Source organism: Bos indicus, chromosome 25, assembly GCF_029378745.1.
Source record: "Bos indicus isolate NIAB-ARS_2022 breed Sahiwal x Tharparkar chromosome 25, NIAB-ARS_B.indTharparkar_mat_pri_1.0, whole genome shotgun sequence".
NCBI classification, from domain to species: Eukaryota; Metazoa; Chordata; class Mammalia; order Artiodactyla; family Bovidae; genus Bos; species Bos indicus.
In genome coordinates, this window is record NC_091784.1 from 1,303,701 (window position 1) to 1,326,064 (window position 22,364).

The following is a 22,364-nucleotide window of genomic DNA, read 5'->3' on the forward strand; positions in this document are numbered from 1 at the left end:
AGCCTGGTGGAGAATTAGGTCTGTAGTTATTTGTCTAGTTAATTGCTGTGATTCAAAAATATAATAACTTGCCTTATCTCTCTGAGAGGGTCAAGTAGTTACAGCCTGGCTTGTGTGCCCAGGTACTGAGGAGAAAGGCTGGTTATCTTGATCCAAGTGTTTACATTTCAAGGATAGTGAGGTCCAGGAGTCTTAAAAGTCTAGACGTAGGAGCCTGGGGCTGCCTGGGTCCAGAGAGATTCATCTACATACTAAAGGACTCAAATCTGGAGGGGATCCAGATCCCCTCTCTGAACAGATAGAAGTGATTTTTCTGAACCTCTCAACTGCATAGCATGTGGCCACTCAAAAAAGACAAATTTCCATCTGTTCTCAGTGGGCTGGGTGGGCATGGGGGAGGCCTGTGGAGGGTGTTTCATAGTTACTGTTATTGTGGGGTAATTGGAGAAGGCAATGGCAACCCACTCCAGTACTCTTGCCTGGAAAATCCCATGGGTGGAGGAGCCTGGTAGGCTGCAGTCCATGGGGTCGCTAGGAGTTGGACACGACTGAGCTATTTCACTTTCACTTTTCACTTTCATGCATTGGAGAAGGAAATGGCAACTCACTCCAGTGTTCTTGCCTGGAGAATCCCAGGGACGGGGGAGTCTGGTGGGCTGCCGTCTATGGGGTCGCACAGAGTCGGACACGACTGAAGCGACTTAGCAGTGGGGTAATTAATAAAAAACCTAATTTAATGCATTGTGTGAGCATTAGGACAAAGTTAATAACACTTAATATTAAAAACCCAACAGAAACCCATGCATATATAGATTTTTTTAAAAATGGCAAGTGCCATTGCACACTGCTGGGGGAAAGAGGGACTAATTCAATAAATGGTACTAGGAGTGTTGGTTATCCAAATAGGCAAAAAATGAAGTTACCTATTTAGCCCATACTAAAGCTATTCCAAACTGAATTAAGGACTTAAATGTTAAAATCAAAACTTTAAAATGTGAGGGAGTAACTTGGGGTAGGAAGGATTATTTAAACAAGACAAAGAAGGCACTTATCATAAAAGACTGGCACTTTTTATATTGAAATAGAGATCCATAAAGTGAAAAGACAAGGCGCAAAACGAGATACGTAACGACACAAGCAACCGACAAGAATTTAATATTCCTGAGCGCTAGGAAACAGTACGGAAACACACCCCACTGAGAAGAAAACTGGACCAACGACCAGAATAGGCACTTCCGGAAGAGGAAGCGTCGGCGAACACACGGAAAAGCTACGAAAGAGGCTCAACGCGCAGACAACCGCGGAACCGCAGCAGAGCAGCCAAAGCCCCAGGTGCAACTCGCCGGGCGGACCCGCACCGCCGTCGTCGTTGCTCGGCAACCATGCGGCCGCAAGGCGGGGCCGGACCTGGGGCGCTTCCGCCTGGCCCGCCCCACCCGACCGGAAGTGACGCCAGAGGCGGGCCCGAGCGGCCTGCGGCGGCGCGGCAGCAGCTCCGGCAGCCTCGCGAGGGCGCGGCGGCAGGTGAGTAGCGCGTCCTCGTCCTCCTCGCGCGTGCGCGCCGCGGGGCTAGCGCGGTCCGCCTCCTCCCTGCCCGCAGATTGTGTCCGCGCCGCCGCGGGGTCCCAGGAGACCCCAGCCCCCAGGGCCCGATCGTGCTCGCGCCCAGCGCCCGGCATTGGGGTCCGCGCTTGTCCGCGCCGCCCGGTGGGTGGAGGCGCTCTGAGCAGATCCGACTCCCGCAGCCCAGGCTTCAGTTCACCCCCAGGACAGGATTAACTTCCACCCCTCGTTAGCTGCTCGGGAGGCGAGCCAGCCATTGCTTCATGGGTTGCCTGGGAGTAATTTTAAAATATGCTAAGACACGATATCCGTCAGCTGCCGCTACCCACAGTCAGAGATCCACGTCCTGTTACTAGGACAGCGCCTGTCAGACGACCGGCCCGGTAACCAAAGCTCAGCTGACGGTTACTTATCTATGGGGTGATCGCTGTCTGCAGCCGGTCTTCTAAGCAAAAGCAAGGCAAAGTTGAAAAGGAGGAAGAACGCTGTCGTCTGTGAGACTTCAGCTCCCCCGTGAACTGACCGCCTGGGAACTGACAGGCAAATCCTTGCAACCCTGTAATTTCAGCCGAGGAGCTTGTGCTATGGGCTTGCCTCCTCCTAGGCTGCAGATTGCCTGGAGAATTCCATGGACAGAGGAGCCTGCCAGGCTACAGTCCATGAGCAAAGAGTAGGACACGACTGAGCGACTCACTCACTCAGGCTGCTGATATCTTGAGCCTCACGCAGACCTCTCCCCTCCTCTCTTGCACTTTGACTGTGAGCCTGAAGTTACAGCAGCTCAAGGGAACTCAAAAAGTGCGAGGGAGAGTCGGGGGCGGGGGGGAGGCATGGTTGTCTGTGCTGAGGATTTAGCACTTACCAAGGAATTCCTGTTCTCAAGGAGCTTCAATTCTATGGTAAGATACAGATAGTAAGTACAATAAGTTAGCTAAATTAGGAGCAGGAAAGGGTGAAATGAAAATGGCCCTGTTAACAACCAAGTGAAGATTTGCTTGGGCATTTTACCAGTTCTGTGAGCCCATGTTGCACTGGTTCTAGTGCTTTCAGCTTCGAGTGTCAAGCATCTATTAAAACTAGTTCAACCTCTGGAGGGACTCCACTGCCTTTCATTTAGGAATGTCCAGGGGACCAGAAGCAGATGGGGCCAGCAGCTTAAATGAGACCATCAGCATCTGATGATGGCACATGGGGTCTCACTAGTATCACCTCACGTAACTCTTTAATCTGTTTATGTGTTGGCTTTCTTCTCAGGTTCCTGACTCTGTCCTACCTGCTTGTATTAGTTATCTGCTGCTCTGTAACAAATCAGCACAAAGTTTAATGGATTAAAACATCAAACATTTATTATCAGTTTCTGTGGGTCAAGAATTCATGAGTGACTTAAGTGATTATGGTTCAAGGACTCTCATGGGGTTGCAACCAAGGTACTGGCTGGGGCCACAGTCCTCTGACATCTTGATTGGGACTGGAGGTTCTGACTCCAGGATAGCGTGCTCACTCAAGCCCTCAGTGCCTTCTGGGCTGTTGGTTGGAGTCCTAATATCCCAGCTTGGGGGGCTTTTGCACAGGGCCCATGGCCTCCTCGCCTCAGAGCAGGACGTCAGAGAGGAGAGGATGGTGAAGCCACCACACCTTTATGAACTTGTTTTGCAGTTTTGCTGGTTCTCCCGCCACATTCTATCTGCTAGCATCACTAAGCACAAAAGACTTCACCTTTTTATTTTTTAAAAAAACAATATGACCAGGGTATATTGGATATACCTAGAATGTATCCGGTGGGTCTCTAACATATCTAGGAAGCCCCGGTCTAAGCAGAATTTTGGCTGGTTCTGGGTAGTCATAATGGGAAGTAAAGTGTTTTAGGGAAGTTTTAAGGGGCATAGTAGGCATTTATTTATTTACTTACTTATTGGCTGTGCTGGGTCTTTATTGTGGCATTCGGGCTTGGTTGCTCTCCAGCATGTGGGATCTTAGTTCCTCTGCCAGGGGTGGAACCCACGTCTCCTGCATTGAAAGGCAAATTCTTAACCACTGGACTGCCAGAAAGGTCCTCAAAGACTTCACCTTGAAGGAAGGCACATCAAAGAGCTTGTGAACTTATTTTAAAACCACTTCTATGGGAAGAGTGCCTCTGTAATTCCGGTTGGATCCTAACCCCTGTTAGCTAACTAACCCCTGTTAGCTAACTGATAGCGATGGCACCCCACTCCAGTACTCTTGCCTGGAAAATCCCACGGACAGAGGAGCCTAGAAAGCTGCAGTCCATGGGGTCGCAAAGAGTCGGACATGACTAAGCGACTTCCCTTTCACTTTTCACTTTCATGCATTGGAGAAGGAAATGGCAACCCACTCCAGTGTTCTTGCCTGGAGAATCCCAGGGACAGGGGAGCCTGGTGGGCTGCCGTCTATGGGGTAACAGAGAGTCAGACACGACTGAAGTGACTTAGCAGCAGCAGCAGCTAACCCTAGACAAGGAGCTCTCCTCAGAGTTATCAGAACCACAGTCAGCTTGTGGAAAAGTGCATTTACCCAGAGAAAATCCAGGTGCTCTTATAGAAAGAAGGAGTAGATGTCAGGTAGTCAAACTGACCCTGACATCTGATACACGCTATATATTTTAAAGGAGGTTTTAAAAGTCACGTGCTCCTGCACAGTGTATATTTCAAAATAAACTGTTAATAAATGCATTTATGAAAAAGCCCACAAAAAGAAACACAACAGCAACAAAAAATGCATTTATGAATTACTCTTGCAAGAAAAGCTGACAAGCAGAGCATAGGAAGAATTGGACATTTATTGACAGGTGAACGTGTGTGTTTATTTTATGCCATGCACTATGCTTTATCCTGGGAAAACAAAGGCCACAAAGAAGGGATACCCTCTGAAGTTTCTGCCATCCGGGGCAGGTCTCACCGGTGGCTCAGTGAGTAACGAGCAGTGGCGGGTGCGGACGGGGTGGTCTGGTTTGAGTGGGCGTTTAAGGCCTTACGACTGAGGGAACAGTTGCTTGGTGTAGGGTTTGGGGAGAGATGACACTACAGGTTGGCAAAAGCCAGGTGGTGAAAAGACCTGCAGGCAAATTGTGAAGGGTTGGTCAAGAGTTTCAAGCAGGGGAATGACATAATCAGATGTTTTAGAAAGATGTCTCTTGCAGCATGAAGGCAGGGGGTTTTTTTTGTTTTTGTTTTTTTTTAATCAAGATTTGAAAAAAAAAAAAAAAAAGATTTGAGATGGCTACAGAAATCCAAGGAGAAATTATGAAAGTATGACCTAAAGTAGTTGCTGTTGGTAGGAGAAGCTAATTGAAGAGCTAAGTCAGAAACTACAGGGTTTGTTGGTTGTTTCGAAATGTACCGGATACCTCGTTCAAAATCAGTCTTTATAAAACCCGCAAACTTGGTGAATTTTGTTCCCTCTCTCACTGTGTTAAATCCTTCATGGAATTTGGATATGGTATCCGAAAAGAAGAAGAAGAACACTGATTCCTAAATGAATAACCAGGAAGCAGATGTTGAGAGAGCAAATGGCATGTCTCCACAATCGGAGCAACTTTTTTAAAAACTGGAGGTGGGGCATGGTGGAGAAGAGTGCTGGTCTGTAGACGGAAACGGTTGGCTCTGTTAGAAATCACTGAACTGGGTGAGAGGAAGGATGGGGCTAGGGCTCTCTGCGTTCACGAATATCTAAACGTTTGTGTGCCAAAAGCTCTTAAAAAATAAGTAAATTCAAGTGAGGACCAACTTATAGGATTGATGAAAGGTGATCACATAAGAGTTATTCTTTATCGTCTTAAAAGCTCTGCCTTCCCTAATGTGAGGACAAGAAGAAACACTGGTTTGTGGGGGAATCAGAGGAAATTCAGAGAAGGCAATGGCAACCCACTCCAGTACTCTTGCCTGGAAAATCCCATGGATGGAGGAGCCTGGAAGGCTGCTGTCCATGGGGTCTCGAAGAATCGGACATGACTGAGCAACTTCACTTTCACTTTTCACTTTCATGCATTGGAGAAGGAAATGGCAACCCACTCCAGTGTTCTTGCCTGGAGAATCCCAGGGATGGCAGGGCCTGGTGGGCTGCCGTCTATGGGGTCACACTGAATCGGACACGACTGAAGCGACTTAGCAGCAGAGGAAATTAAATCTGCCTTAGAACTCAGGTAAAAGGCTTCTTCCATGTGATTTTATGGATAAATATGCAAAACCTTGTTCTGTGTAATAGTCGCTCATCTGAAATGCAGGTGGCTAGTCCTTCTTAGCTCACTCTTAGGCAGTGTTCCAGCCACCCTCACCCGCTCTGACAGGTGTGGTCTTGAGTCTTGTGAAGGAAAAGGATTGTGCTGAGGTCTGGTCCCTAAGCACTGACCTGCCCGTGAAACACTTGTCTTTATCCGGGAACCGTGAATGATCTTAAAATTTGACCTCATTTGAAGGATGATGAAGGGCGTCGTCTTTGTCTTGAGATTATTTGCTTAGTGACAAGAGGAAATAGTTGTTCGGCTGTAAACAACTGAACACTGAAGTGGGCATTGTCTGACTTCTGCTTTGCTCAGCCGAAAACCCAGTTTGCCCAGTTGGGTTCTGTGGGCGTCTCTCACATGCATACCTCTGGTTGAATGCTGTTGGAGCAGCCCTGATGTAAAGACATTCCTAGGCCGCTTGTGTGTGTCACAGCTGGCTTTGGGGACAAGCTTTGGGGCACTTGTACGTAAGGTGGATTCATGATTACAGGTCAGGAGGTCTGAGCACCAAGACAAGCTCTTGAGTGAAGCTTTCTCCCCACGTAACTGACACTTACCCAGTGTCTGCCGTGTGTTTGACACCGGGGAGTCTGCCTGCCCTAAAATAGCTCCTGGTCAGTGGCTGCGGGAGGAGTATGATGGGCGCTTTGAAAGAAAAAGGCCGAGTTCTCTGGTGGAAGGTGGCCCGCCCGGTCCATGGGGCTCGCGCAGAGCTTCCTGAGGTTTGATGCGGTCCAGCCGAGGCTTGGAGGATTGAGAGGGCCTCCTGGCAGGGGACCCAGCCCCACAGAAGACTTGAAAACCAGCCCCCTTACTGGTCAGGTCACAGCACGGCCAAGTGAGCAAAGGCAGTGGATACACGATTAGATGCTGTGTGTTCTGTCCTTTATGATTCCTGTGCCTTTGAAATATAAGCCCGGTGAGTGTGAATTAGGGGGAGAGATGCCCGTGGAGAGAAGTCTGCTTCCCCCTCACCCCCACAGTAAGAGTCTCGCTGGACCTGATCAGTCCTCGATTAAACCTTTTCCTGGTTTAATCCAGTGACAAAATCCTTTTGGTTTCTCTCACTAACTGGTGAAGCTAAAAGAGTGAGGTTAATCTATAGTCAGAGTTTTTCCTGAGTTTTCCCTGCATGTTTTTCATGTTTTCTAATTCGCAGTTACCTTTGATTAAAATAATATCTGCTTTGTGAGGCTGTCACCCTCGTAAGGTCAAGTAACAGAAGCAGCTATTCCTGCATGAGTGGAGGAAGGTGGTCTGTGTCTCCACCAGGACTTCTGGGCAAATACCAGCGGTGCCTCCTTCCTTCTTCCCTCACAAAGCAGACTGTGCTTCCATGTTCTGAAAATTCTCAGCTAAAACCAGAGTTAAGATTTTAAGGCAGGCAGTTTAAACAAAAATTTACTTACTTTAAGCCAATTTTTAAAAATATGCAAACAGCCTTTCTGTTTGAAGTGCTTAATTTTCAACGTCTGACCTCTTTGAATCGTAGTCTGAAAATTCCTTTAAAAGAATGCTGTGGGGACTCCCCTGCTGGCCCCAGTGGCTAAGAATCTGTCTTGCAATGCAGGGCACATGGGTTCAATCCCTGGTTGGGGAACTAAGATCCCACAAGCCTCTCTGCACAACCAAAAAAAAAAAAAAAAAGGAATGCTGTAAATTTGAACATTTTAAAATTGGGCAGGGGGTGGGGGTGGGGGACACGTTTCTTATTAAACTCCTCTAAAATGATCTCTCCAAAAAACAGTTACCAAATTTTAGTTTAAAAAGTTAAGCCCCTGCTTTCATAATCCCTGTAGAATTGTCAGGTCTTTGTCGGGGCAATTCTCCCTTGTTAGACTCTTTGTTAGCCTTGTTAGACTCTGTGCTTTCACTGTGCATCAAAGTTAGGGTGAAGCTTTTTTATTTTTGACTTTTCTGTTGTCTCTGACTCAGTAAACTCTTCTCAGAGAAAGAACTCTTGGAGGAAAAGGAGTTATTTCTTTTCTCCAAATACTGCATCTTCTTGCCCCTCCAAATGTTAACTCTTGCTGGGTGTTCTGTCCTTCCCTGCTGGGCGGGTGCGCAGATTTGGCCTTGAGCAGACACACCCAGGGGAGCTGGGTGAGGCTTCTTAGTGCTGGGGGTGGTGGCAGGGCAGGCGGCTTTGAAAAGCCTCACACAGTGATTGCGTGTTTATCTCAAGCAGGTGATTCTTAGACTCATACCTTTTACCTTAACAGATATCATCTCCATGCATTTTCTTTCTTAACCTCTCACTTTTCCCTTCATTTCTTTTTTCTGTTGGTTTACTTCTGTAGTTATTTGGGAAGCTCAGAAGCATCAGGAGAAAAAAAACCCAGTGACCGAAAATCCTGTGAATCAGCTTGATTTCTGTCGTTAAGTCCCAGAGCAGCTTAGAAATGACAGAAAAGGACAGGGCTGCAAATGAGGTCAGGATTCAAATCGCTGAGCCTCAGGGCCTTGCCCTTTATTATCTTTGCTTTCTCTGTTGTATCCTAACAGCTGTTACTTGAGGTGAAACTGAAAGTCACTCAGCCGTGTGTGACTCTTTGCGCCCCCATGGACTATACGGTCCATGGGATTCTCCAGGCCAAGAATACTGGAGTGGGTAGCCTTTACCTTCTCCAGAATCTTCCCAACCCCGGGATCAAACCCAGGTCTCCCACATTGCAGGTGGATTCTTAACCAGCTGAGCCACCAGGGAAGCCCAAGAATACTGGAGTGGGGGTAGGCTATCTCTTCTCCAGTGGATCTTCCCGACCCAGGAATTGAACCGGGATCTCCTGCATTGCAGGCGGATTCTTTACCAGCTGAGCTATCAGGGAAGCCTCATTTGAGGTGAAAGCGGCTTCATTCCTTCGGTGTCCGTGTGCCCAGCGTGGGCTGTGCTTTCCTTCAGTATCTATTGCCGTGATACTGATGAGGATGCGTACACAAGGCTCCCACGTTGTTTTGCTGACGTAAAAAATATGCATTCCATGCCCAGGCTGGTCTGTCTTTCCAGCGGGCCTGTTACTGAGAGCCCATCGGTGGGGGGCTGTGGGTCTTTCCTGTGTTGGCAGGTGAGGGCTAGTTAATCAACACACCTGGGTTTGGGCTTCGTTCCGGGGTTAGGGTTGCAGAGGCTTCATTGCGGTATTAGAGGCAAAAGACCTGTTAAGTTTCTCTTATTCCCCCTTTGTGTGGAATTGAACCAGAGCAGCTGCGACCTGAAAGAGACTGGAAAAAAGCCTGACGTTCACCGGCTGACTGATCCGGCTCCGGGGAGACTTTGGGCACTGTACTCTGCATCTGCCAGGCTCAGGGGTCGGGCTGACACCCTGAGCCACTCTCAGCGCCTTCAATTGTGAGCGGTGCTGTGGGCACCCAGGCCAGGTCCAGGTGTACCCTTGGCTTTGGGGACCCTGGAGCCCCGCCACGCCCTCACGGGCTCCCCTTCTGCCCAGGCAGGCCCTTCGTGACCTCAGGCACCTGTGCTGTCTTCTTCGGGGACTCGCTGTACGTGAGCAGCAGAGAACCAGAGGGACGTTCTCCCCATGGTGGGGAGGGAAGTGATTGCCGTGGGGGGCCTGCAGAAAGGCGGTGATTGGTTTGAAACAGGCGGGGGGATGTTGGCTGTTCTCAGAGGTCTTTGCAGAAACTCCACTGTGGTTGATGTTCTGCCAAGAACAAGCAGAACAAAGCACAAACAGTTCTCTGACTCTGGAGCAGAAGCCTGGAGATCAGGCAGCTCCAGGGCGGCGCCAGCACTGGCAAAGCTCTGACCCCCGCTTCTTTATTATTTTTTAAACTGTGTACTTGGAACTAATTATAGGCTCACAAGATGTTACAGAAAGCTCGCAGGGCTGGCCCCGGCGCTGGTGACGTCCAGCGTGGTGTCGGAGGCGCTGTAGTGCAGACCCGCCTCCCCCGGCCGCCAGCCCCCGCGTGCGCTCCCTTGTCTGGGGAGTGGGGGGGCGGTCGGCAGGCAGCGCGGTGGGCGTGTGGACCCCCCACCTGACAGGAGAGCCCCGCCTGGCCAGCTCTAGGGACCCAGGAAGGAGGAGGAGTCCAGGGAGTGGTTTAGAGTCTTTCCCCAGTCTTCCCTCTGTGCGTGGTTTGTTTCCAGGTGAATCAAGTCTTGTACTTGGTAAGGTTTCTCTCCTAAGAACACAAACCTTCCCCAGGAAGGAACACAGTATCCTTCACCTGTTTGTTACAAAGTATCTTTAACTTGCAACTCTGTTAATGATTAAAAGGAAAAAAGTTATTCAGAGTAACTAGAGTCAGCTCTTGACTCAGGGAGGTGCCTGGTGTTCTGGCTCCTAAGGGAGATAGGCAGCAGGGCGGACGGCCAGCCCTGCTCCGGCCTCCAGCCAGAGACACCCTGGGCCCGCCCCGGCACACTGTTACCTCACAGGAGCTGAAACGGCTCTCGAAGACGCTGCAAGGTAGAGCTCAGTGTTTCACTTTCCGGAGTGGCTTACTAGTGGCCCCTGAGCCATGCGTGCAGGCTCTGCCTGAGGTGAGGGCGGTGGCCTTTGGCCTTGCTTGGGGCCTGCGTGGTGCACAGCAGGATGGAGAGCCTGTGCTTCCGCGGGGCTAGTCTGTCTGTGCGCCTGCAGTGCTGTCTCCTGACTCCTCCAGGGCCCTGTTGGGAGGGTGCAGGGCTGGGAACGGGGCCAGCCCAGGGGGTGGGCGGTCCACAGTGGATGCACAACCGGAGGGGTGACCAGCTTGTCCCAGGAGCATCCCACTGAGAGAGCCCGAGGCAGAGCATGGTGCCAGCGCCGACTGCCCCCAACTGTGGGCCCGAAGGGCCCCGGCCACCTCAGGTCCCTGGTGCCCACCGATTTCTGAGTTTGGCTCTCCGGCTCCCCTCCATTCTGGCACTGTCTGTGTGACTTAGCCACTGAACCATGCAAACAACAACCTCTTTCCAACAAATTCTCTTTCTACCAATATTAGCTGCTGTATTTTGGCAAACAGGAACCTTGGGTGGTGTAGCGAGGTCGGATGGGTACCTTGGACAGGACACCAGAGAGCCCGCACCTGTCATGGGCCGCAGCTCTAGGGGCAGGCGGTAGCCTCCTGAACATGGTTTTTCATTAATGGTCTTTAGACGCTGGGAAGGCTTACGTGTAAGAGAGGGATTAGATGTGACTCCACAGCACAGAATCTGGGCCAGGAGCTGGTCTCGGGAGGCAGATTTCAGCTCGCAATACCACAGGTTCCCAGCAACCAGGCCTGTGCGTCCCCGCCGTCTGCAGGCCCCACACCATTTCTGTGCCACCGCCCGCAGGACAGCAGTGTGCTCAGTGTCATCTAATACTTTCCTCAGTCAACTCACTTTTTCTGGGTTTAATACACTTGACGAGAACTGCCCGCGGGGTCGGGGACACAGAGCTTGAGAGGGGGCCGCATCCCAAGTCCCCATGGCCGGGGGGGCCGGGCACAGCACCCGCACCCTGACTCCCAAAGCTCTGCTGCTTCTCCGGATACCAAAGCGGGGCTGAAAATGCCCACCACTTGGCAAAAGAGGTAAACCTCCCACCATGAGGGCGCCCGTTCAAAACACCGGTGTTGAACGACCTGTCTGTGAGCCAGCTTCCCAGACCCTCTCTCCTAGCGCCCCCCTCCTCCCCTGCAGTCAGATTCTGGGCTGAGAGGAGGCCCTGGTCACAAGCCTTGCTCCATTTCCTGTGTCCGGCTCATTTCCTTGACAGGCTCACTTTTTCACGATGTGAAAACTCCTGTCTCAACATTGAGGAGAAGGCACAGGCATCTGGTTTTTTCAGTTGTGGTAATGTACACGTAACATGGAGCTTACTATCAGTGACATTTAGTACATGCGTGAGGTCTGCAGCCATCGTTACATCACAGGACAAAGCAATGCCCGATAGCAGTCGCCTCCCCTGCCCCTGGCACTCACTCACCTACTCTCTGCTTCAAGGGAGCTGCCTGTTCTGGACACACTGAAATGAAGCCGTTCAGTGTGTGACCTGTGTCTGCATAGTCTCACCAAGGGAGTGTTCACAGCTGTGTAATACTCCATCACGTGGGCAGACCCGTGCTGCTTACCCACCGCCTGTAGAGAGACACTGGGGTTATTCGAACCATGAAGCTCTGAGCCTCAGTGTGTAGGGGCTCTGGGTCTCCTGGGGGGGCGCCCGGGAGTGGCGCTGCTGGGTCAGACCGTGGCCCCGTGGCTGACCATCCAAGGAGCCGCCAGGCTGCCTCCACGGCAGCTGCCGCGATGCCCGCCCCCTCAGCCGCACACGACTGTTTACCCAGGGTCCCCACCTCCTCCTCCACGCTTACATTTTTTCACTTTATTACTAAAGCCGCTCTAGTGGGTGTATACACAGGTTTTTATTATATAAATAGAGAAAAGCCATTAAAGGGGGAAAGTAAAAAGTTTATACAGGGAATCGGCGCTCTCTGTGGCTTCTTCCTGCTTCCCTCACCCACCCCGTGGGAGCCCGTCACACCGTCCTGGTTTTAACCTCCAGCAGGGCCTCCCTCTCGGGTAGATGAGGATTTCACCCACTAAGACCCTGTGATCCCCTGCGTCCTCTCAATGTGATCTGTGTCTGTTAGGACACTGGTTTGGCTGTTTAAAAAGAATCAAAATAACAAATACCTGGCCTTCCACGAGACAGAAGTGTGGGACTTCCCTGGTGGTCCCGCGGTTTATCTCCACCGCAGGGGGCTTGGGTTCGATCCCTGGCAGGGGAACTGAGATCCCACGTGCCAACAGGCATGGGCAAAAGCTAAAATAACAGCAGTGTGTTTCCTTCTCACACAACAAGGAGCTTGGGGCTTGGTGGTGGTGGTGTGCAGCTGTCAGTGGGTCACCTCTTCAGAAGGGTTTTCCCCTGTGTTTTCCGAGCCAGCCTTCCCGGGTTGCCTCCCTGCCCACGCCTGGTGCACTCAGAGATGGGGCAGGAAGAAGGGAGGTGGCCCACACCCTCATTTCCCGCAGCAATCAGCTTGCCGCGCTGTGTATCAGAAGCTGTACCTGTGCTCTCTGTGCCTTTAGCACGCTAAGCCTCAGCCTCCTGAACACTGTTCCCTTTCACAGGGACGGACGCAGGCCCCAGCAGGTCTCACCCAACGCCCAGGTCACACCGTGAGTAAGCGCAGCCCCTCCCTGGGGTCTGGCCCTCTCTTGGGGCAGGCGGGAGGCCAGTCAGAGGTGCCTCAGTTCATGGTTAATGTTTAACGCGTGCTCTGCTGTAGTCTTGCCTAGCTGGCCTACCCGGGTCAGCAGGCGGGAGCCGTGGTGTCTGCTGCCTCTGAGACCACAACCTCCCGGTTCAGAGCCCTTCTCCAGAGGAGCCGTGATGCTGTCTCCTGGCTGATGGGCCACAGCCACGCCAGCTCCTGACCGCCTCTCCTTCTGTCGCCACTGCAGTGGCCGGGAGGTGAACTCAGGGATGTGCACACGATGACGGACGGCAAGGACTTGGAGGCCGAGATCCACCCGCTCAAAAGCGAGAACAGGAAGGTACCGGAGAACGCGGGGGCCCTGGCAGGAAAGGAGCCCCGCGGGACGCCGGCCCCGCAGACTCGCCTCTCGCACTGCCGGACCGCGGCCTTCTTCCTCTCCCTGTTTGCCTGCCTCCTCGTGGTGTTCGTGGTCTCCTTCATCATCCCGTGTCCGGACCGGCCGGCGTTGCAGGGGGTGTGGAGGATCGATTACAATGCGGCAGGTGTGGGCGGCGGGGTCGCCAAGGGACCCCGGGTTCCCTGGAGTCTCAGAAACGGGAGTGCCCTCGGGATAGGGAGTGGGGTCGGGAAAAGAAAGGGGCCCGTGTGGTTACTTTCCTGACTTAAAAAAAGATATTAGCAAGAGAGCCCTGGCAGAATAGATGCAGAGAAGGCCGTCCCAAAGGTAGGAACCAGGCCGCTGGTCTGCTGTGGGCCTCCTGCCGGGTTCCAGCCCTCCCTGCCGTCTGGTGCCCATGATTTGGGCCTGCAGCTGAATCTGCTTCCTGGGCACGCCCCTGCCCACTGGGTGCCGTCCCGCGTCGGGGGCCTGCGTGCTCACAGCCTAGCAGTGCTGCTTTGAACAGACTGGAAGCCCTCTCTGGTGGAATAGGGCTTCCCTCATAGCTCAGTTGGTAAAGAATCTGCCCGCAGTGTGGGAGACCTGGGTTCAAACGCTGGGTTGGGAAGATCCCCTGGAGAAGGGAAAGGCTACCCACTCCAGTATTCTGGCCTGGAGAATTCCACAGACTGTATAGGCCTTGAGGTCACAAAGTCGGACACGACTGAGCAACTTTCACTTTCTGGTGGAATGAGGGAAATTTCTTCCATGAGCCCCACTTACAGTCGGTTCTGTTCAGAATTTGGTGCTTAGTTTTGAGAGCGAGTGGTAACATGTGCTTCTGTGTTGATTTTTATCGGGTTTACTGAGAGATAATTCATGTATCATTATATCCACCTGTGCTGAGTGCATGACTTGGTGACTTTTAGTCAGCTGAAGGCCTGAGCACCTGGGCAGCTGTCTCTGCATCCAGCACTGAGACCGTCCCCTCATTCCTACCCGGCTCCTCGCCGTGGCCTGTCCCCACCAGCAGCTCCTGTCCACGTGCACTTGCCAGTCCTGGACATTTCACGTGAATGAAATCCTGTAAGACACGTCTTCCCTTCTCTCACATGAGTTCATCCGTGTTCCTTTGTGTGGATAGGGTGTTCATCCACTGACCAGCTAGTGACCATTTGCATCATTTCAGTTCCTGACTTTCATGAGTAACACTGCTGTGAACATTTGTGTACAAATCCTTGTGTGGACATGTCCTGTTTTTCTTGGGAAGACCGGCAGCAACAGGGTTGTTGAACCTCACACTAAGTCCGGTTTGACTCCGGTTCCTTCCAGGCCTCCGTTTCATGTCCCCACTGGGCAACGCTCGTCATGGTCTTTGCCGTGTGGCCTTCCTAGTGGGTGTGAAGTGGTGTCTCACTGTGGTTCGCGTTTCCCTGGTGGCTAGCAACGTTCACGTGAATTATCGGCTGGTCTTACTCCTTCTGTGGTGAGCGTCTATTCACATCTTCCGGTCACTTAAAAGTATGATTGTCTTATTATTAACACAACATTGTTAATCAAATATACGTCAGTCAAAAATTTTTAAGGTTTTTATATTAATATCTTCCAAGTACAAGTCTTCCATCACATATATGATGTGTGAATATGTGTGACTCATCTGGGGCTTGTCTTTTCATTCTCTTTAGGGTGTCTACTGAAGCACAAAAGTTTTAAATTTCGATGAAACCAAATGTATCCATTTTTTTAGTGTGGATTTATGCTTTTGGTGTCTAAGAACTCTTTGCCTAAGTTACGGCCATGAAGATTTTCTCCGGGTTTTCCCGTTATAGTTCTCGCTCTGCCATTGAGGTCTGTGATCCACTCTGAAGTTGCCCACGCCCCCACCCCGCCCACCCAGAGGGCACTCGCGTTTTCAGTCCCTCTGGCGGGAAGCTGCTGCTTTCTGATCTTACCGCGTGTGGTCCCCGGCTGACGCAGGGTGGGCAGCCCAGAAAACTCTGGTTATGTGTCTTAAATCAGTGCTTTTCCAATAATGGGGGAGAAGGCAATGGCACCCCACTCCAGTACTGTTGCCTGGAAAATCCCATGGATGGAGGAGCCTGGTGGGCAGCAGTCCATGGCGTCGCTAAGAGTCGGACACGACTGAGCGACTTCACTTTCCACTTTCATGCATTGGAGAAGGAATGGCAACCCACTCCAGTGTTCTTGCCTGGAGAATCCCAGGGACAGAGAAGCCTGGTGGGTTGCAGTCCATGGGGTCGCACAGAGTCGGACACAACTGAAGCGACTTAGCAGCAGCAGCAGCAGCAGCTCCAATAATGTGCGCCTTCAGTCTGCTCCCAGAGTCCTGAAATGGGAGCTTTTCACAATTCTATCTCATTTTACCGTTATTTTTGGAGGAGAGGGTTTATTTGCCAAGCTCTTCACCACTTAACTATGAAAGTCTTTTGTCCGGTATTCAATTTTTATTTTTGTGGTAAAACACATATCACCAAAAAAAATTGCCATTTTAGAGTAAACAGCTGAGTGGCGTTCGTTCAGAAGACCGCGTGACCATCATCACTTTTTCAAAACTTTTGTCACCTCAGAAGTTCTATGGCCGGTGCAGGGCGCCTGTCCACCCGCCTTCCCGCCCAAGCGCTCCCTCTGTCTGTGCTGCTTCGTCTCTGGGGGGGGGCCTGTGCTTAGCCCCTCACGGGACTGGAGGTGTCTTTTGTGACTGAGGTGTCTTTTGTGACTGGCTGACTACACTCGAGGCTCATCCATGCTGCAGCCTGATGCAGAATTTTGCTCTTTTTTTATGAGTGAATAACAATCTGTTTTATGGATGGATCACATTTTGTTTATTCTTCGAACCATGGACACCTGGCTTATTTCCATGTTTTGGCTTTTGTAAATAACGCAGCTGTGAACGTTCCTGTACAAGTGACTACTTGAGTCCCTGCTTTCGGTTATGCTGGCTGTTCACCCAAAGAATGGGAGTGCCGGAGCCCAGGCTAATTCTGTGTTAACTTTCTGAGAAACTGCTGGGCTGTTTTCCACAGCAGCTGCCACATTTTACATCCTCAGGAGCGAAGGACAAGGGCTCCGGACCGGAAACTCCGGTTTTCTTTTATTTTAATAATCGCCGTCCTAACAAGTAGGAGATGGTGTCTCCTCACGGTTTTGGTGTGCTTCCCTTAATACTAGTGATGTTGAGCGTCTTTCTGTGAGCTTATGGGCTATTTGTACATCTTGTTAGGAGAAACATCTTTTCCAGTCTTTTGCCTATTTTTGAGTTGGGTTGTTTTTGTTGCTGTACACTCTGGATCCTCCTCGTCAGGTGCGCAGTCTGCAGACGCGTCATCCCTCTCTGTGGCTCTTCTTCCCCCTCTCCTGACAGTGCCCCCGATCAGGTCGTTTGCCTGTTTTTCCCTCTTGTCGCCTGTTTCTTTTGTTGGTTTGCCCCAATGTTTCTTTTTCTAAGAGTTTTATAGTTCTGGCTCTTCAGTTTAGGTCTTTGATCCATTTTGAGAAAATTTTTGTATCCGGGGTGAGGTAAGGGCCACATTTCATTCCCTTAGATGTCTGATTTTAAAGCATGTAGTTTGTCGTCTGAATCCTTGAATGGAGGAAGGGTAGCCCCTGTGAGCATGGACTCCAGATCCCAGGCTAATTAGGGCGGGCCTCGGCCCTGATACAGGGTGCTGCCCAGGTGTCCTTAGCACCTGGTGCCCCCTCTGGAGGGCATGGGGTCGCCAGCCCACGGAGGCGGCACTGCCCTGCTTCCCTCCGTGCGCAGCCGCACCCAGCTCTGGCCCCATGGCACAGAGCGGGGCACGCCAGGCCTGGCCTGGGAACGTGGCTGGTGTTTCCTTTCCAGTCGCCTATGACTTTCTGGCCGCAGAAGACGTGAACAAGGACAAGATCCAGGATATTCTCTTTCTTTATAAAAATACCAACAGCAGCCGCGGCAATTCCAGCTTCTCCTGTGCTGATGAAGGTACGTTTTGTTTTTATCCCAAAGCTGAGCACTCCCTGCAGGAGGAGGACGGGTCCCCTGGCCTGCTCGGGGTTTGGGGGAGGCAGCTGGCGGAAGTCCTGGACACGCCCACATCGCCCCCTCCCTGTCTGACCCCTGGGGCTCGGGGCCAAGGCCCGGGGTCACGCTGCAGCCAGCGGCTGCCCTCCCTCCAGGTTTTTCCTGCCCCTGCACCTTCGTGGCTGCTGTGTCCGGGGCCAGCGGCAGCGTCCTCTGGGAGAGGCCTGTGGCCCAGGACAGGGCCTTCGTGGAGTGCGGCATCCTGCAGCCCAGGGGCAGCGCGGCGCCCTCTGCCTGCGTCGTCCTCGGCAGGCCCGGCTCTCTCGTCGCTGTGGACACGCTCACAGGTGGGCTGCTCCCTGCAGCGGGCCCCCTGGGCTCGAGGGTCTCAGGGCTACACACTCCTCAGGGGTCAGCTCGCCCTCCCCAGGGGCAGTGAATCTGGACAGGAGGGAAGGCCCGGGCTTGGGGGTCGTGAGGAGTCACACTCCATTGTCCTCCCCTCCAGTGCGGCTGCGGGCACCTGGGGCTGGGGCAGCCAGTTGCTGCCCACTCGCGGGGCAGGTGCAGGTGCCAGGCCAGGTCCAGGGGGAACAGGGTGTGCGCAGGTCCAGCTCAAGCCGAGAGGCGCATACACGCCTTAAAGACAATAGGCCCAGGTCCCCTTCCAAGGCCCTGAGGAATCCTGCACCTTGTCACTAGGGTGGTTCAAGGTGGCACTTGCTTTATAAGCTGTGGTTTTAAGGACAGGCCGGATGTGGGCAGGTTGTACCTGGGTCAGACGCCGTCAGGTCAGCACCTGCGGCCCCCGGGTCCCCACCAGCCTGCACCTTCATTCTTGCCCGGTGCGTGCATGTGTGTGACCCCAGAGAGCAGCAGTGAGCCATGCCCTGCCTACCTGGGAAGGGGAGGTCCACATCAGCCAACGTGAAAACACGAGGCGGGCAAAGGAGGACACCGTTGACTGTGCCTGCGGGCCACCCAGCGGTCACGCACACAGCGCTTGTGTCCTATGTTCCGTTTCAGGGAAGACCCTGTGGAGCCAGCCTAGCAGCTTCGGGGGAAATGCGTCCGTCCTGAGCCCTCTGCTCCGCGTGCCTGACCTCGACGCCGACGGGGCCCCGGACCTGCTGGTCCTTATCCAGGAGGAGAACCAGGTACCGCCCCATCCCAGCTGTGCGGCCTCCCCATCGGGGCCTCGTTCGGGGCCTTGAGACGGGCAGAGAGCACACTCCCCGCCAGAGCCGCAGGCGCAGCTCTGAGAATGCGCAGGCAGCCCCACAGCCTCCAGCCTCAGCCCTGGACGCCCCGCCAGCGGCCTGAGCCCCGTCTCCTCCGCTTGGGCTGCAGATCAACGGCTCCATCTACTCAGGTGGCACCGGGCAGCAGGTCAGCCCCCCAGACAGCCTGGGTGTGGACGGGACCAGCGGCTCCATCCTCCATGTCACCAGGGCGGGGGCCCACTACGTCCTCATCCCCTGCGGTACGTGGCGCCCACGGCCCCAGGATGGCCTCCTACGTGGGCCTGCTGGCACCCGGGCGGAGACGGGTGTGGGGCTGGCTGTGCCTCCAGGGATGCGAGGGCCTCACCCGCTGAGAGGGGACAAGGCTTGTCTATGTTCCCAGGCACTGCCCTTTGTAGCCGCTCCGTGAAGGGCCTGTACGAGAAGGTCAGCAGGAGGGACAGCCCGCTCAAGAGCGACCCTCTCTGGGAGGACATGCTCAGCGCCGCATCACACAGGCTGGTTGTGCACAGGTGTGGGGAGTGAGGAGCCGTGGGGGGCGCAGGCTGTGTGCCAGGGATCTAGGGTCACCCTGGGCTCAAACTCAGACACTTGGCGCATAGAAATGGAATAAAAACTGGGAGAAGATGGGTCCCCCCAGGCTCGCTGGTCCCTGCATCCAGCGAGGGTCTTGTTATCCTGAAACTGGAGAAGCAAGAAACGTGAGGCTGCGCCCTGGGAGCCCCACAGGCGCCCCGGGGAGTGGGGAAAGAGGACGAGGAGCATCCCGCCCACCCCTGTGGGGCCCCCACCCCACCCCACCCCTCCCACCCCTGCAGCTCTGGGGCCATCCGCTACTTGATGAACGTGCCAGGGAAGGCGGGCGATGACCTGCTGCTCGTGAGCACCGAGGCCTACATGCTGCTGGACGGGCAGGACCTGACACCCAGGTGGACCTTCGGGACAACCCAGGTCCTGAGGTATGGGGTCCTTCTGCAGGGAGCTGGGCCCCCCAGCCTGTCCCCCTGTGGAGACCTGGGGACAACGCCACTGCCTGTCACCTGGTGCCACCCTGCTGGGGGGGGCGGTGAGACCCCCCTGATGACAGCAGCCCCTCCTCGCTGGCATGCCCCCATCTCGGGCACCTCCTCACAGAGGCCCTACATGAGCCCCCTCGTTTCTCTCCTTCCAGAAAACCTGTTCTTGGCTACTACAAACCCGACACCCCAGCCGTGCTTGTCGAGAATGGGACCGGCCCCGACAGACAGGTCAGCGGCACCTCCTTCAGCCTCAGCTCTACTCGCAGCTGGGAGCGAGACCAGGGCCCCGCGAGCCGCCCCCAGGGCTGCGACCTGTCCTATGCCCCCGACAGGTGCTGCTCCTGGACCTCGGCTCCGGGGCCGTCCTGTGGAGCCAGGCCCTCCCGGGCCTCCCTGGGGACCCGCCGTCCGCCAGCCTGCCCACCGCAGACCACCGCTCCGCCTTTTTCTTCTGGGGCGTCCACGAGCCAACTGACTCCAACCAGACGGTAGAGTCTTGGGTTGTGGCTGACAACATGGGGCAGACCCAGTGGCTGGGGGCGTGCAAGGAGACAGAATCCCCTGGGGCGGGCAGAGACGAGGGGGACTGGGAGGACTGGGGGTAGCACCTGGAAGACCCCGAGAAGGGTCAGGCAGGGAAGGGGGGCAGGAAGTGGGTGCAGTGCTGGCACTGGCGTTTCCCGGGACCCCAGAGGACACAGCTCCGGGCAGGGCCTTGGTCATGAGCGTTGGCCTCACCCTCCACCCTGCACTCACACAGGAGCCTGGAGCAGCTGGGCGCCGCCTGTACATGCTCCACCCCACGCTGCCTGGCGTCCTGCTGGAGCTTGACAACGTCTCCGTCCCCATCGTCGCCTTCCAGGGTGAGTGCGCCCCCTGTGGGCCCAGGCCCGCCAGCTGCAGGAGGCCCGCGCCGGCCAGCCCCCCGCCCTGATTGCCGTGTCCCCGCAGTGGTTCTGCTGGAGCCGGGCCGCCACGCTGCCTGCATACTCCTGACGGGCCCAGCCAGCCCCAGCCCGCCCGGCCTGGTCTCCGTGACCAAACACAAGGTGCAGGACCTCGTCCTGGCCGGCAGGGTGGTCCACCTGGCCGAGGGTGGTGCCGAGAGCGACCAGGCCGTCCGGGACCGGCTCTCCCGCCTGCGGTACCGGAGCGAGGCCTAGACAGGCCGGCAGAGCCCACAGGGAGGAGGCCGCTGCGGTCACACGTCCCGGGACGTCGGTCCATCACTGACTCAGTCTACGTGCTGACTCCTGACCTGGCCACACACTCTGCACGGGTCCTGCCACCCCAGGGACACTCAGGTCCTCACTCAGCCCCCCGTCCAAGCCCCTCGGGGTTTCCCCGGGCAGGGCCCCAGGCCGACAGCAGCTCACCCTTGCCCCTCCACGCCTGGCCAGAGACACAGCTGCCTAAGTCCCCAACCCCCTTCGGTCTGAGCCTCGTCTTCTCTGCACTGTCTCCCGGGGTCACAGCTCCTCAGGGGGTGGTAGGCCACTCCAGACCCCCACATGGTTGTGGTGAGTTACCCGGACAGCCTGTGACAGGGCCACGAGGAATGGGCCTGGCAGGAGGATGTGCCGTGTGGAGCTGTGAGTGCCCTGAGGCCCTGGCTCCACATACCTGGCTCCACGTGCACCCCTGATGCACACCAGGGCTCCTTGTCCCTCAGGGGTCCCTGCAGCCCTGACTGTGGCCAGCGGCCCCTCCTTCCTGGTGCTGGGACATCTCCCCACCCCAGATGGTGTCACCTCTGTGCCTTGTTCGCCCCAGACTTCCTGGTGCTGTGGGGCTCCGCCGTGACCGGACAAGAGCACGCAGCCTGATGGCCCTGGGCACCTCGGGAAGAAATCAGAGTAAACACTGGTTTTGCACCATCGGGAAAGCCCTGTATGTGCCTGTGTCTCTGCTGAATCAGTGGGAAGTCTGTCTAGAGGGAGGGCGTCCAGCACCCAAACTGGCTGACCAGTTGTGGGGGGCATCCAGCACAGCCTCCAAGTGTGCCTCGGGTCTGCGACCCCGCCCTGCTCACCCAGAACAGGGCAGGGGCCTGGCCTGTGGGTGTACTTCCCTCTCTGGGACCTGCGAGGGGTCCCCCAGCCACCCAGCAGGAGCAACCCAGGCAGGAGCTTCAGTGACTCGCGGGTCTGGGCACAAAGCAATGGGGCCATGTGGGGAATCCTACAAGAATTTACTAAAAGTGTTTATATGATGAGCCTGCTTCCAAAACCAGCTCTGCTTCTTGCAAAAGCCTCGGGCATGGCAACGCGGCTGGAGTTGAAGGGGTGCATCCCTTGTTCCTGTGAGAAGCCACAGAGCCCCCGAGGCCCAGAGCAGAGCTCACACCGCAGAGAGAGGAGCCTGTCCCAAGCAGCGAGCAGCCTGCAGGCCTCAGGACTGTGTGCCGGCAGCCAGGAGTCAGGGCCCAGAGACAGCCTCCCCCGTGCACCTGGGCCTGTGAGTGAAGCTGCTGTGCCCGTGGCCACTGTGCTCCCGGGGGCTGTGGCTGGCACTGTGCTCCCCACAGGGGTGCCTTCAGGCACAGCTGGCCCTGGAGACCTGGGTTCAGCACCACCCGGCCCCCTGGAGAACTTGGCATCCATGTGGCACCAGAGCACAATATTCTCGCTGGATCTCCCCCCAAGGCCCAAACCCCAAGTCTGCAGCCTGAGCTCTGCCCAAGGCCTGTGGACTCTGCGTACGGGACCCTGAACCCACAGCCTCTGACACCCAAACTGCCCAC

At 54.7% G+C, this 22,364-nt stretch overlaps 1 protein-coding gene across 5 annotated transcripts; it reads left to right on the forward strand.

The window, feature by feature from the left end:
• Positions 1-1,446: 1,446 nt before the first annotated feature.
• FAM234A (family with sequence similarity 234 member A) lies at positions 1,447-21,506 on the forward strand. 5 transcript variants are annotated; one of them, XM_070779340.1, is made up of 13 exons: positions 1,457-1,524; positions 12,870-12,921; positions 13,203-13,500; positions 17,200-17,319; positions 17,514-17,705; positions 18,385-18,515; positions 18,709-18,841; positions 18,985-19,114; positions 19,421-19,561; positions 19,774-19,849; positions 19,954-20,109; positions 20,382-20,484; positions 20,573-21,506. In XM_070779340.1, exons 3-13 carry the CDS (start codon positions 13,236-13,238, stop codon positions 20,782-20,784), a joined length of 1,659 nt encoding a protein of 552 aa, XP_070635441.1. In that variant the 5' UTR covers positions 1,457-1,524; positions 12,870-12,921; positions 13,203-13,235; the 3' UTR covers positions 20,785-21,506. The 5 variants fall into 5 exon arrangements, with proteins under 5 accessions (XP_070635442.1, XP_070635441.1, XP_070635440.1 ...); XM_070779339.1 differs by having other exon boundaries at positions 1,461-1,524; positions 12,870-12,917; XM_019987778.2 differs by lacking the exon at positions 1,457-1,524 and adding an exon at positions 10,108-10,236.
• Positions 21,507-22,364: the final 858 nt, after the last annotated feature.

Coding starts and splice junctions, on each gene's coding strand:
- FAM234A (XM_070779341.1), top strand. CDS start 13,236: ATGACGGACGGCAAGGACTTGGAGGCCGAGATCCACCCGCTCAAAAGC. Junction 19,850..19,953: donor GGACCGGCCCCGACAGACAG/GTCAGCGGCACC, acceptor TGCCCCCGACAG/GTGCTGCTCCTGGACCTCGG. Junction 20,110..20,381: donor CAACTGACTCCAACCAGACG/GTAGAGTCTTGG, acceptor GCACTCACACAG/GAGCCTGGAGCAGCTGGGCG.